Source organism: Triplophysa dalaica, chromosome 6 (assembly GCF_015846415.1).
Source record: "Triplophysa dalaica isolate WHDGS20190420 chromosome 6, ASM1584641v1, whole genome shotgun sequence".
NCBI lineage: Eukaryota > Metazoa > Chordata > Actinopteri > Cypriniformes > Nemacheilidae > Triplophysa > Triplophysa dalaica.
Window position 1 is genome coordinate 21,512,571 of NC_079547.1, and position 12,303 is coordinate 21,524,873.

The window sequence follows — 12,303 nt, forward strand, 5'->3', positions numbered from 1 at the left end:
AAATCTGATTTTCCAAACCTGACACGTCAAAGCAAATTTGACATCTGTCATTATTATTTGTATGAAATAACCCGTTTCATCATTCTGCAATCCTCAATGTGCCAGAAACAGATAGACGGTCTCATTTAAATTTCATATACCCAAAGCTGGTCCTGAGTCTCTAGCACAACCTGTGACTTAGCTCGAAATTGAAATAAAAATGTAAATGTAGTGCCGAAAAGATGAGAGAGTGATGACGGTATGCAGACTGAAAGAAAGTAATTGGACTTTAACTGTGGCAGTTATATCTCTCAACTGAATCCAAATCTAATTTGACCGAGCTTAAAAAAGACTGACAGGACTCATCAGGACAAGTTCGTTGGACACTCTCTTGTTGTCATGGATACGGAGTGTATAAAGCTGCCCCGATAAGGTGACTGACAGGAATGGGCATAAGTCATTCATTAGAGCGGCGAGAAAAAAAGAGCAAATGCTGTCTAAATCCATCAAGTCCGATGAAAGCCATCGATCCATCAGACTTGTGAGAAAACGGAGGGTACCAAAAGATCGTCCAAGAGGGACGCTTTTGTCTTTCATTGCAGGCGAGTTCTGACAGCATTATTTTTTAAATATAGGCAGGGACACTTCTTGCTGGCTATTAAACTGTATTTGCAATATTTTATTATAGAATGATACTTTATATCATAATAATTATTAACTCATTCCCCGCCAGCCTACGCCAGCGTAGGTAAATTCAGTAAATTTTCTGTAAAGAATATATGGACGAACAATATGTCAAATGAAAGAACAGAGTCTCAGCTTTTAAACAAAAGAAACCGTATTCTTCTATCTTCCTTTGTTCGTTTTTTATCACTCCGTAGATGTGGGTAGGTTTCTTCAAAAATGCATCACTTTGATTAAACAGCTGAGATAATTAACGTTTTTTGTCAAAGATTCCGCCCAGATTACACTCTGAATAATCATTAAAAACCGCTAAAACATATACATTCTAGGTTCTGGGATTCTGTACTTTTTCCCAAAGGTGTGTAATAGGGCCACCTGATAAGTACAAACACTGATTGCCGTAATAACTCGTCTTTTGCGGGGAACCGTTTTTTTAAATGACGAGATAACTCGTCAATGGCGGTGAAAGAGTTAACTTTTTTGAATGACACAAAGTCAAATATGTTTTAAATTCATTGTCACTGTTGTTTCCAGACCAATAATTTGGACATGACTTCTGGCTGTCACGTATGCAATTTTAAACTAATAGTTCCTTCTTTTGCACATCAATCTGGACCAATCAGAGAAAGCGAGGGGTGAGACGATGACAAGACCATTTATCAAATATGTATGACCTCATCCCAGTTACAGATTAATTTAACCAGTTTACCTTTTTTCAATCTCAAGGGATAAAATGAAAGCTAAAACTAACAGCGGTTACTGGTGCTCGATGCTTGAAATGTGCTCTTGTAAAGCGATCGGCCTGTTTAGTCGCCGGGAAGCTCACCGTGGTGTGTTCGCTGCTCTGCGTGAAAGTTTTCTCCAAAGAAATATCATCCTTCACCCAGCTGTAGGAGACCAGGAATCCCAGTATAGGCGGGTGGTAGACAGTTGACGGTCTGTCCCAGGTCAACACAAGAGCCGTTCGGTTCAGCGGATGGACGGTTATGTTGTCAGGGATGCTGCTGCAGACTGGATGAAACGAGGGAAAACAAACAATAATTAATAATACATTTTGCATTTTAGATAAGATGGTAAAGATGCGCTCATTTGATAAGGGATGCGTGATGTGAGATTAACAGGCCGAATTGGGCCTCTACGGCGATGGGAGAAGAGCCAGATCTCTGACGCACGAGGTCCCTGTCTCAGGCCCGGAGGTGAAGCTAAATCTTTTATTGCTGTCTGACTCACCAAAGCGTTCTCACTAGAAACTGCTTCAAAGTGGAAAATAATACATGAGCTCATCTCAATCTGCCTTCAGGCTTTCAAACATCCTCCCAGCGAGCGCAGGCATACACGTTTGCAGCCGTGTGTATTGCTCTGGACCCAGTTGGAAGTATGATGTGTGCGTGTGTAATACCGAGGACGTGATGTGCGCTTTGAGCTCGGAGAGGCATCAAACTGATGGTGCTCGCTTAACAGGTGGACTTGACCTGACTCTTGAACTAAACCATCAGAGCAAACACTGAGAGGGATATCATGTGTAACAAACAATGGTGTTTCAATGCTATTGTTTTCAAATGCGTATTTATGATGAACTCATTATTGCTGCCGTTTTGTGTGACATTAAAATTATAGTTTAGCATTCATTTAGATTTTATACAGTTTGCGGATGCTTTTATCAGCAGACACAATTAATTTTGGTTGTACTTAACAGTTTATCATGTGTTGTCTGGGTTGCAGAATAACCATTTTTAGTTACCCAGATAGCACAGTCTGCTAAAGATATGAAAATCTTAAAAAGGAGATTTATAAAGTCAATATGACATCTTACAGGAAACGTCTCAGAGACGTATTGCAGATGAGTAAACACTCAAAAAAATATAATGTGCAGATGTGAAATAGACGTCTCAAAGATGAACGTGTGCTATTACGGAACAATAAACAAAATCAGCTATTAAGCGAGTACAAAAATCTGTACCTCTGATTCACATGATTCCCAATATTTTGATTTATAATTTGAATCGTAACAAAAGTTACAAACAATATTAATAATTAACGATTCTGTAGAAAATGTCAGTTTTCTTACCAAAACCCATGTAAGAAATAGTATGTACAGTAACCTGAAATTGAATGTTCCGAAATGGCGGTATAGAAGTAAAAGATATACATTTTCGCATTTTTAATACACATTTTTGTAAATGTGCACTGTACAGCAAGCCAAACATGAAATTAGAGTGCCTGTGTGAGCACCAAGTCAGTGGTCAAAGCTCCAACGTCAGCACCACAGCTCAGACTTCACGTTTTTGCACAGAAGTCATATCTTTCTAACCCCCCTTAATACTGAAAATGTTGTTCTCAATGATGTCTTCGAACCCTTCAAAAAGACGAACAGATGCAATTGCACGATTGACGTCACTTATCGCACAAATCGTTTGGTGGAACGTGTTTCATCAAGCTGGGCGGACCGCGTATAAGTGCTGCTTGATAAGGTCATTATGCTGAAAGCCTCTGCTCTTAATGCGTGTATTAGCATGAGCAACCTGTCAACAAGCCTGTGATAAACATATCTGTGCGAGAGAGTCAGATCGTGGAGTGAAACGAGGACGAGGGGGTGATTAGACAAAAGGGCATCTGCTGTGAAAGTCGCCCTCAAGAGCTCTGTTAGCACGAGTGACTCAGCGAGAGACCATTATTTTCATTAGTTCAATCATCAGCATGCTAATGACTGACGCCATTACTGTCCGGCAGAGATAACACAGACACTGATGATCCAAATTGATTCCATTCTCGCGATGGACCTTTGGGTTATGTAGACAACAAGTTATGTTGCGAGCGCTGGGTAAACCGCCACAGCGCCATGTGGCTTGATAGATATGAGTGTCACAAAAAGGTCCCTGAAACAAAAATAATATTATGAGATTGTTTGGAAATAAGTACCACTCAGAGCCGGGTTTGTGTTATTTCTTGAGCAACATTAATTAATAAATACAACTAAATAAATAAATAACAAATACAACCGAACGGCTAACAGAGTTGCAAATGCCAAAATTCTATGACTTAAATGTGCGTTCAATTTCAGTAGTATGCTTGAGACAAAATGTTTGTTTTGACAGTTTTGGAAATGAATAGTAAATCAAAAATGTTGAGGTTTCTGATGCGATTTTAAAATTTTGATTTAACTTGAATTCCACCAACATAAAAATAAGTACGTCAAGTTTCTTACAGATATGGTGCTAGATAGACAAGAAAAACAGTTTTCTCTATGCAAATATTTATTGAACAGATTGGTAAAATTGTATTTGTTGGATACGGTCTAGGGGTTCAAGACCTCTAATGCAAGACAGCATACCAAACTAGCTACTCTTGATAAGTATTTTGTGTTAGATAACAGTTCATTTAACATGTTCAATCCTTAAAAACTACCATATATTGGCCTCTAATGGTTTTGAAAGAAATAAAGGTGCACTAAAGTGTAACCGATTAATAGAAAGTGCCATATAAGGACAGAAGAAACAATTTCACAGAGACAATAAAAACAGAAACCGAATAAATAAACTGCCTGGTGAAGTATTATTGCAAAAGGTTTTTCAAAACTCATTTTAGTTGCTTTGAAAACGGTAGAATTGCTTTTGTTCATTTCTGCTAGTTTATTTTTAGAGGAAATATTAATGATGATTATTCCGCCTTTCGGCTGTGTTGCATCACTCCCGACTTCATCACAACCAATAGCAATCAATTCCCTCAGTAGGAGAGGAAAACAACGCTATCATTAACACACAGCGTACACATTCCCCCAGTTACGGAGCTCAGCTCAGAGAGCGCAGTCACTGCATTAATAAATCCTGTTTATTCACTTCTGTCTCAGGAGCAATGGATATACCGAACTACTAGCTTTGCACTTTATGCACAAGATGAATGAGAAAAGCTACAAACAAGACATATAGGAAGAAAAACTGAACTGTAATTTTACCTAAGAGAAATTACCACAGTCCCAGTGGTAAATGTACCAATATTACATTCATAAAGACCCTCACTGGTAGAAAAAAATCAAAGGGTTAAACAAATGTTCGCTTTCTTCGGAAAGCTATGAACTAGTGAACAACTTGTGTTAATGTCAGTCTCAGGTGAGTTGTTCTCAAGCCTTTAATGCTGTTAATGTGCTACAAAATGTTTCGTGAATGTGTAAATATATATGTTATGTATACGTCCTTATGATGAAACTACAAGTCTTGAAAAATAGGTTCAATACCTTTTTGAGAGAGAAGTACATTAAAAAAATCACAGTACAGTATTTTTATAGCACATTCAAATTCTGTATCAGAAGACCAAGGGAATTTTTTAATAAATATATTTTAATGTTAAATAATTCTGCGGTTTTGATACAGTTAGTTTTCAACATGTCTAACCTCTGGAGGTTTCTGTGTCTGCAGCACTGGCCATGTTCTCTGATTTAAAGATCTGCCGGCTGTCCAGATCTTGAATGGGCCGATGGTTATTCCTCAGATAATCCACAGACTTCACATGATCCTGCTGCTCTGTGGTGAAGATCGAGTAGAACGCCTCCAACTTCACCAGCGGAGACATGGAGAACACAGACAAAGAGTGAGTTAAAGACACAGACTGTTAGAAAGACTGAGACAGACAGCGAATCAGACAGGAAGATTGTTAAATGTGAGACAGACAGGAAGGGCGAGAAAGTGAGAGACAGCAGAGTGAAAGAAAAGATAGAGGCCGACTTAGAAACAGACAGGAAGATTGTTAAAATGTGAGACAGACGAGAAGGGCGAGAAAGTGAGAGACAGCAGAGTGAAAGAGACAGACAGAGAGAGACGGAGAAACAGACAGCAAATAAGAGCGAAACAGACAAAGAAACAGACACAGATGGAAAAACAGACAGCAAGAGTGAGAAAGAGAGAGACATATCGACAGAGAAACAGTCAGGAAGAGGGAGAAAAAGAAAGACAGATGGAGAAACAGACAGGATGAGTGAGACAGAGCGGGACAGACAGATTAGAGAGGGAGAAAGAGAGAGACAGACAGAGAAGACAGTGAGAAAGAGTGAGACAGATAGAGAAACAGATAGGAAGAGGGAGACATACAGAGTAACAGACAGCAAAAGTGAAAAAGAGTGAGACGTACAGAGAATTGGACAAGAAGAGTGAGAAAAGTGAGACGTACAGAGAAACAAACAGAAAGAGGGAGAAGTGCAGAGAAACAGACAGGAAGAGGGAAAAAGAGTGAGACAGACAGACAGACAAACAAAACGAGAAAAATGTACCAGGAGTGAAAAAGAAAGAGTGAAACAGAAAGAAAGAGTGAAAGAGACAGACAGACAGAAAGAGTGAAAGAGACAGACAGACAGAGAAACACAAAGCAGGAGTATGAGTGAGAAAATAATAATAATAATACAGATAGACACATTGGAACAGAAATGTGACTCACACCAGCCAGAGTTGGGTGTAACTAGTTACTAAGTAATAAGTTACTGTAATTTAATTACTTTTATCGTTAAAAAAGTAAAGTAAGGGATTACTCTGATTTTATCTGTAATTTAATTACAGTGATTCAGGATGTAATTGATTTGTTTAATAGGACTAGTTGTTATAATCCCACAATTTCTAACTAAAAACTGTGTAATGTATACAAGAGTGGAATTTACATAAAAATTCTAACTTTAGTCTAACTTTAAAATTCACCTATTAATGTAACTTTCTCACATTTGTAATACTGTAGTCAGTTAATATAACTGAGTATAGAGTATATTATGTAGCTTCATGTTATTTATTTTAATGAATTAAGAGTCGTTTCGTGTCTAACCTTGAATCACTGAACTAATCAAGGTTGGTATAGGATATAGAATGTAATTAGTAATAAGTACTTAAATACTTTTTGGAGAGAGTAATTTGTCCAGTAATCTAATTACACTATTGAATATGAAATTAGTAACTAGTAATTAATTACTTTTTCAGAGTAACTTACCCAACACTGACAACAGCAATATCATAACTCACACAATATGTTTTTTTATAATTCTAGTGTTAAATATGAACATGTTATGCAATAATATAATATAATTTTGCAATATATAGATGGTTATGAGTCAATCTTCTGCACTGTGCCATTTCACAGAACATTTGCACACTACAGATGATTCACTAGTGTGATAGTATACATGCGTGCAGACAGTATGAATCTGACAAAGTGCAATAACCATGAGCCAATTTCAAGCATAGTGCCCACAGCTGGAGGTGATATTTATACATCATCATATAAATGTAATGTGAACGTACGCATGAGCATGTGTGTGTGTACTAACCTGGTGGAAGGACAGGTAAACCGGCCGACTGAAGAGGATCCACTCCACTACTTTACTGCAGGGCGGCGTTGTGAGCGAGCCAGTGTAACGGTAATAGCTTCCCAAAGACGACGGCAATAAATCCTTCAATACAAACGAACCGATATTGGTTTCCTTCTCTGTAAAAGAGGCGAAGGAACACTTTTAAAAACCCAGTGATGTCACCTAAAGGGGTACAATGAGGCTAAACATGTTTGTTTTCAGTACGCCTATATTACAAATTAGATAGAATAGAAAGTTAACACACATTAAAAAAAACGTGTTAGTTCTGCTCCACTTATTTGAATTAACAAGCACATTATTAAAGAACAGGAATTGAACATATATAGTCTGTTTCACTTCAGTGGTTCTCTACACTTCAATTCCACTGCTTGGTTTAGTTTGGGCTTCATTTGGGGCGATTTTTTGAGGAGATTATTTTTGGCGCTGAATCACAGACAAATCACAGGTCTTTAGAAAGAACCCAAAAGGACTTCATTTTACTGAGAAAGTAAACAAAATGGCTGATCTAAAGAACCTAGTAAAGAACTTGTATTCTTTTAAGTTGTAAATACGATTAAACTTACCATGATGGACTACCCGTTTGAGCCCTGCGATGATGGGCTCAGCTGCGATATTGTTCTTCTTCCCCACCTAGAAAATTCAGACAAACACAGCATGAAATGAGCAATTATCCCATTTCTCCAGGTTCGTGAAGAAGGAAAAAAAGGGCCACACTTTGATAACCGCTATTATCAAACATAAGTTTCCCGCTTACGCAACATTAAAAACTAGAGCGTGCTGACATAAGCTCCTTTTATCTGGCCTGATGGAAATCTCATTCAGGTCAGATATGAAATATACACATTTGTGTTCTCTGGAGATTCATTTAGCTGAACGAAGTGGTAATGAAAGAGCCCACGGGACCTCCGACGCACCAGCTCCGCATCGATTAACAATACCAAACCCCGAGGAACGGACATGTCAAACTCTCCGACACCATTCGTCTACTCGCTAATAGCGGTAAGCCATAACGCTGTCATACGTGGGAGGAAATGTTTAAGTCCACCAACGGGGGTTATTTTTTTACCATCTGAAGGCGGATAAACATAGGACACACCTGCGTTCCACTTTGGCCGTGAAGAATAGGTCTGTCACTTCACATTGTAAAAATTGTATATGAGGGTGTGAAGTGGGCTAAAACGAACTGAGGTGTCGCGAAACAAAAAGCTTATAATATTTTCATGGATCCTGATACTGAACAGTTTTTGTGCTCTATATACAGCCACAGTTTTTCTGAATTTACTATTTATATGTATTTGTTAAAATGGAAAAATGGCCTTTTTGTTTCATTCTGTGAACTAATAACAATATTTCAACCTGTTTTTTAAACTAAAAAAATGTTTCTATTTGCATTTATTTGCAGAAAATGATATGGTAGAAAAAGGGAAATATAACAGAAACGATGCTATGTTTTTGTTCAGATCCTCAAATACGGCCAAGAAAACAAGTTCATTTTCTCCTTAGCAAATCTAAGCCAATGTTCTCTAAGCAATACAGCAGAAATACATTTAGAGTATATATACTGTATGAGTTCAAATATTTTTTATATGATAAACTTGACTGCCATGCTGTCAGTCTTTCACACTGCTGTTGGATGACTTGATGTCACTCCTGAGGTTTGATTTTGTTTAAATTCAACAGACACTGGACTGTAGTAACCACAATACGTCTAGAAATGCAGATGAAATTAAAATTTGGAATGGTCTCTTCATTTTTTTCAACGGCTGTATATAAAGGAATAGACCACAGATCTTCTTTTCCAGACTAACTCATAAAAAAAAACATGCAAATTACACAAACTGTAAAGATTGTATCTTTCCAGTGGTGGGATTACTTTTGGATGTGTAACTAACCTATTTTCTGTGGGTTGAATTTGTTTAATGTATGCGGAATATTGAAGATACAGTGGACACATTCAAGAGGTCAAACTTTGCTAGACTGTCTCTGACACAAATGGAAACGCTAAAACACAGCTTTTAGCAGGTATCATAGATCTCCTTGGTTACATCATGTCCCTTTTTCGTATCTATGTCCATCGTATTGCGTAAAGGTTATAAGGCCTACTGCCTTTACAAAGTCACACCTTGACTAGATATGACTTTGGACAAAAAAGCGTTGTGAAGCCACTCTTTGTAAGATCCGCTGGTGGGCACACATTCAAAACAACAACAATGGAGTAGCTTGATGACGCTGTGAAGGAGCGTGGAATAATGGGATCTGTTGTCTTCAACTCCACCGATGGCCATCGCTGATGGCAACAATCAGATGGGGAATCAGACGGGAACAAGAAATCATGTAAATCATGTTTCGATGTCAGTAAAGGCGTAACAAAGGGGAACGCGGAAATGTGACATTGCCATGCTTTTTAAAATAGTGATTTTTCTATTTAAGTAGTACATTTGAGATATTTTAAGTACTCAACTGAAAAAAATATATAACACTGGCCTAGTGGTGTTTTACTGCAAAACTGTTACAAACGGTACCTTCAAAGGGATAAAAAAGTAAAATTATTTTATCATTTACTAACCCTTATTTCCATTCAAACCTGTATGACTTTCTTCAACACAAAAGAAGATATTTTAAAGAATGTTGGAAACCAAACAACATTGGACCCCATTGAATTCCACTGTATAGACAAAAAAAACATTGAGATGCTTCTCAGAATATCTTCTTTTGTGTTCCCTAGAAGAAACAGTCATATACAGGTACTATTATCTACAAAGTATTACTTTTTGGTTGGTAAACATAAAAGAAGTCAAAGAATTTCTTCACCTGAAAGAAGACAGCCATGGCAGCAATGATGCGTCTCTCCTTTATCGCGGTGCTCAGACTGTCAAAGTCGTCAGAATTGTAGAAATAAATCTGCATCTACGAGCACAAAGAAATAAGAACAGGGTTTAACACCAGCATTTTTATTTGACAGGCGGTGAAACAGCTCACGCTAATGTTCTCCCTTGAATTTCCAGTTAAACACAATGCATTGTGGGATCAGAAAGAGTACAGTACATTGTCAAATCTCTACGGATTGATATTCCTCTCATCATTCGTGTGCGCTTACACAATGACGACATATCTGTTGTATCCCTCTTCTTTCATCGTTCCATATTTTGACGTGCGAGACAAGCAAGGATTATATGAGCTCTGAGGACAGCTTTAGGAAGAAAGTGAACCTCGGAACCAAATCCCCTCAGCGCGCGCAATAAACAACATGCCTTTGTTGCCTTAAATATCGCCTCTGAAACACACATAAAGTTCTGTGTGTCAAATAAATGCTAAATCTACTATTAAAGAACAGACAGGGATGGCCGCACAAAGAGAGCGAGAGAAAAAGAAAGTTAGTTGAATGGAAAGCTTGCAGAAGCTGAACGGCCAGTGAAAGAGATCGTTGAAACGCAGGGTAGGTGTCTTTATGACGGTCACGTTCCAGTTGAGCTTATTCTCTGGCGTGGCAGCCTCTCGTGTTCTGACAGCATTTGCATGCTGATCTTATTCCCGTTCACCGTGTTATACTGTGGAAATTGTTTAGCACGTTTCCCCGGTCATTTATTGATGCGTGTAAGAAACCCAACACGATGAAATCTATTCGCTTCTCCGCTGTTAGAACATCTTAACACTACATCGGTGAAAAACTTGTCAAGGACATACTTGTCAAAAACATCCCACAGCTAAGAAAAAATGTCTTTAACATAAATTGTTTTTTTTTCTGAACAACAATGGAGCACAAGTGGAGGCTTTTCACTTTAGAGTTTTAAAAGAGATCTCAACAATCTATCACACTGTGCTGATTTGTCAAGACATCAAAACCTGCAATTTCTTTCTAATATTTTGAAACACTTTTGTACTGCTCAGAGGTTTACTGTTATACCTCAGGAGAATTCTGTGGAGTACAACTAACTGTAGTCTCAGATGTCTCAGAAGTGAAGAAAACTGAAACAAATGAGACAATTGTTAAAAAGCGTTCAGAGTATCAAGCTGTAAAAGTATTGATTGTACCTAAAAATAATCTGGATTTGGGTATATTTGATGAGAAATGTCTGAGTTGCTATTGAAATCTTTAATAATAGTCATGAGTTTTCATTGCAGACTTGACAAATCTGAGCTCAGTTTGTGAGATTCCTGGGTCTTTTCTCAGGAGGAAAATCTGAGACACAAGAGACTTGTTTGATCACCCAAAAATGCCTCTTTTCATTCCTTCTTCCACAGAACACAAAAGAAGAAATAATATTTTGAAGAAAGTTGGTAACCGAACAGCACTGGCCCCCATTTACTTCTATTGTATGGACACAAAACCAATGCAAGTGAATGGGGACCAGGGCAGTATAAACAATAATTATGTTTGTTTTAATCTCTCAGTCTTCTGAATTGAATGCGTGTTTTTTTATATTTATAACATCATATATCATTAAATTGTCTCTACATCCACCAGCCATATATTGCAGTGATTGTTGAATTCCAACAAAAGTAAACCTTAGTGACAGTCGGCAACATGAAAGCCTGAGAGCATGATAATAAACTAATTAAAAAAATCAGGGTTATATCATAAAATATATATTTTTACCAACATATACAAACATTAGTTTTGTGTTGCTCAAAACTAAATATGAACTTGTTTAGTTTTTTTGCGATGTTTCTGTTTTAAAAACGCACATAGTCTTTTCTGTTGTTTTGACCCGTTTTTTCTCCAGTTCTTTTTCTGCAAAAAAATAAAAAAAATTTATATGAAATTTGGGAAAAATGTTGTCATAATTTCTCAGAAATAAACAGAAATGATAATTTTTACCAAAACACATTCTTACCAGATAAAAAACTTTTGAAAATGGTCTCTTAATGTTTTTTTCGGCTATATACTGTCTGTGGTAAATGCCCACCCAGGATATCTGCTAGCCCACCCATTTGCACCTGGCAGCAACCGGGCCTGATAGGTACGGTTAACAACCTTTTTCAAAATATCTTCTTTTGTGTGCTGCAGAAGAAAGAAAGTCATACAGGTTTGAAATGACAAGAGAATGAGTAAATGATGTCAGGATTTTCATTTTTGGTGAACTATCACAAGCAAAGTTTCTATTTGCTCTCCATTAATTCTCATTGATGTCAAGGAGAATTTTTTTAGAAACATCTAATCATCATGAATGTTCTTATGGGAACTATCCAAGTTCATTTTTATTATCTCTTATTTTATTTGACTTTTAAGTACATACTTATCTTAACTTCTAGATGTGACCTTATATGAAAATCATCAAAGGAGTACAAAGTCACTTAGA

General features: G+C 37.4%; 1 protein-coding gene across 1 annotated transcript in view; it reads right to left on the reverse strand.

Moving 5' to 3' along the window:
* Nucleotides 1–12,303, reverse strand: part of ca16b (carbonic anhydrase XVI b) — a 72,663-nt gene that overhangs the window by 20,404 nt on the left and 39,956 nt on the right. The window contains exons 5-9 of the mRNA XM_056751192.1: nt 9,815–9,910; nt 7,567–7,633; nt 6,962–7,119; nt 5,052–5,211; nt 1,490–1,674 (exon numbers count right to left, since the gene is read on the reverse strand). Of these exons, the coding sequence (XP_056607170.1) occupies nt 1,490–1,674; nt 5,052–5,211; nt 6,962–7,119; nt 7,567–7,633; nt 9,815–9,910 (666 nt within the window). The remainder of the gene's footprint in view (nt 1–1,489; nt 1,675–5,051; nt 5,212–6,961; nt 7,120–7,566; nt 7,634–9,814; nt 9,911–12,303) is intronic.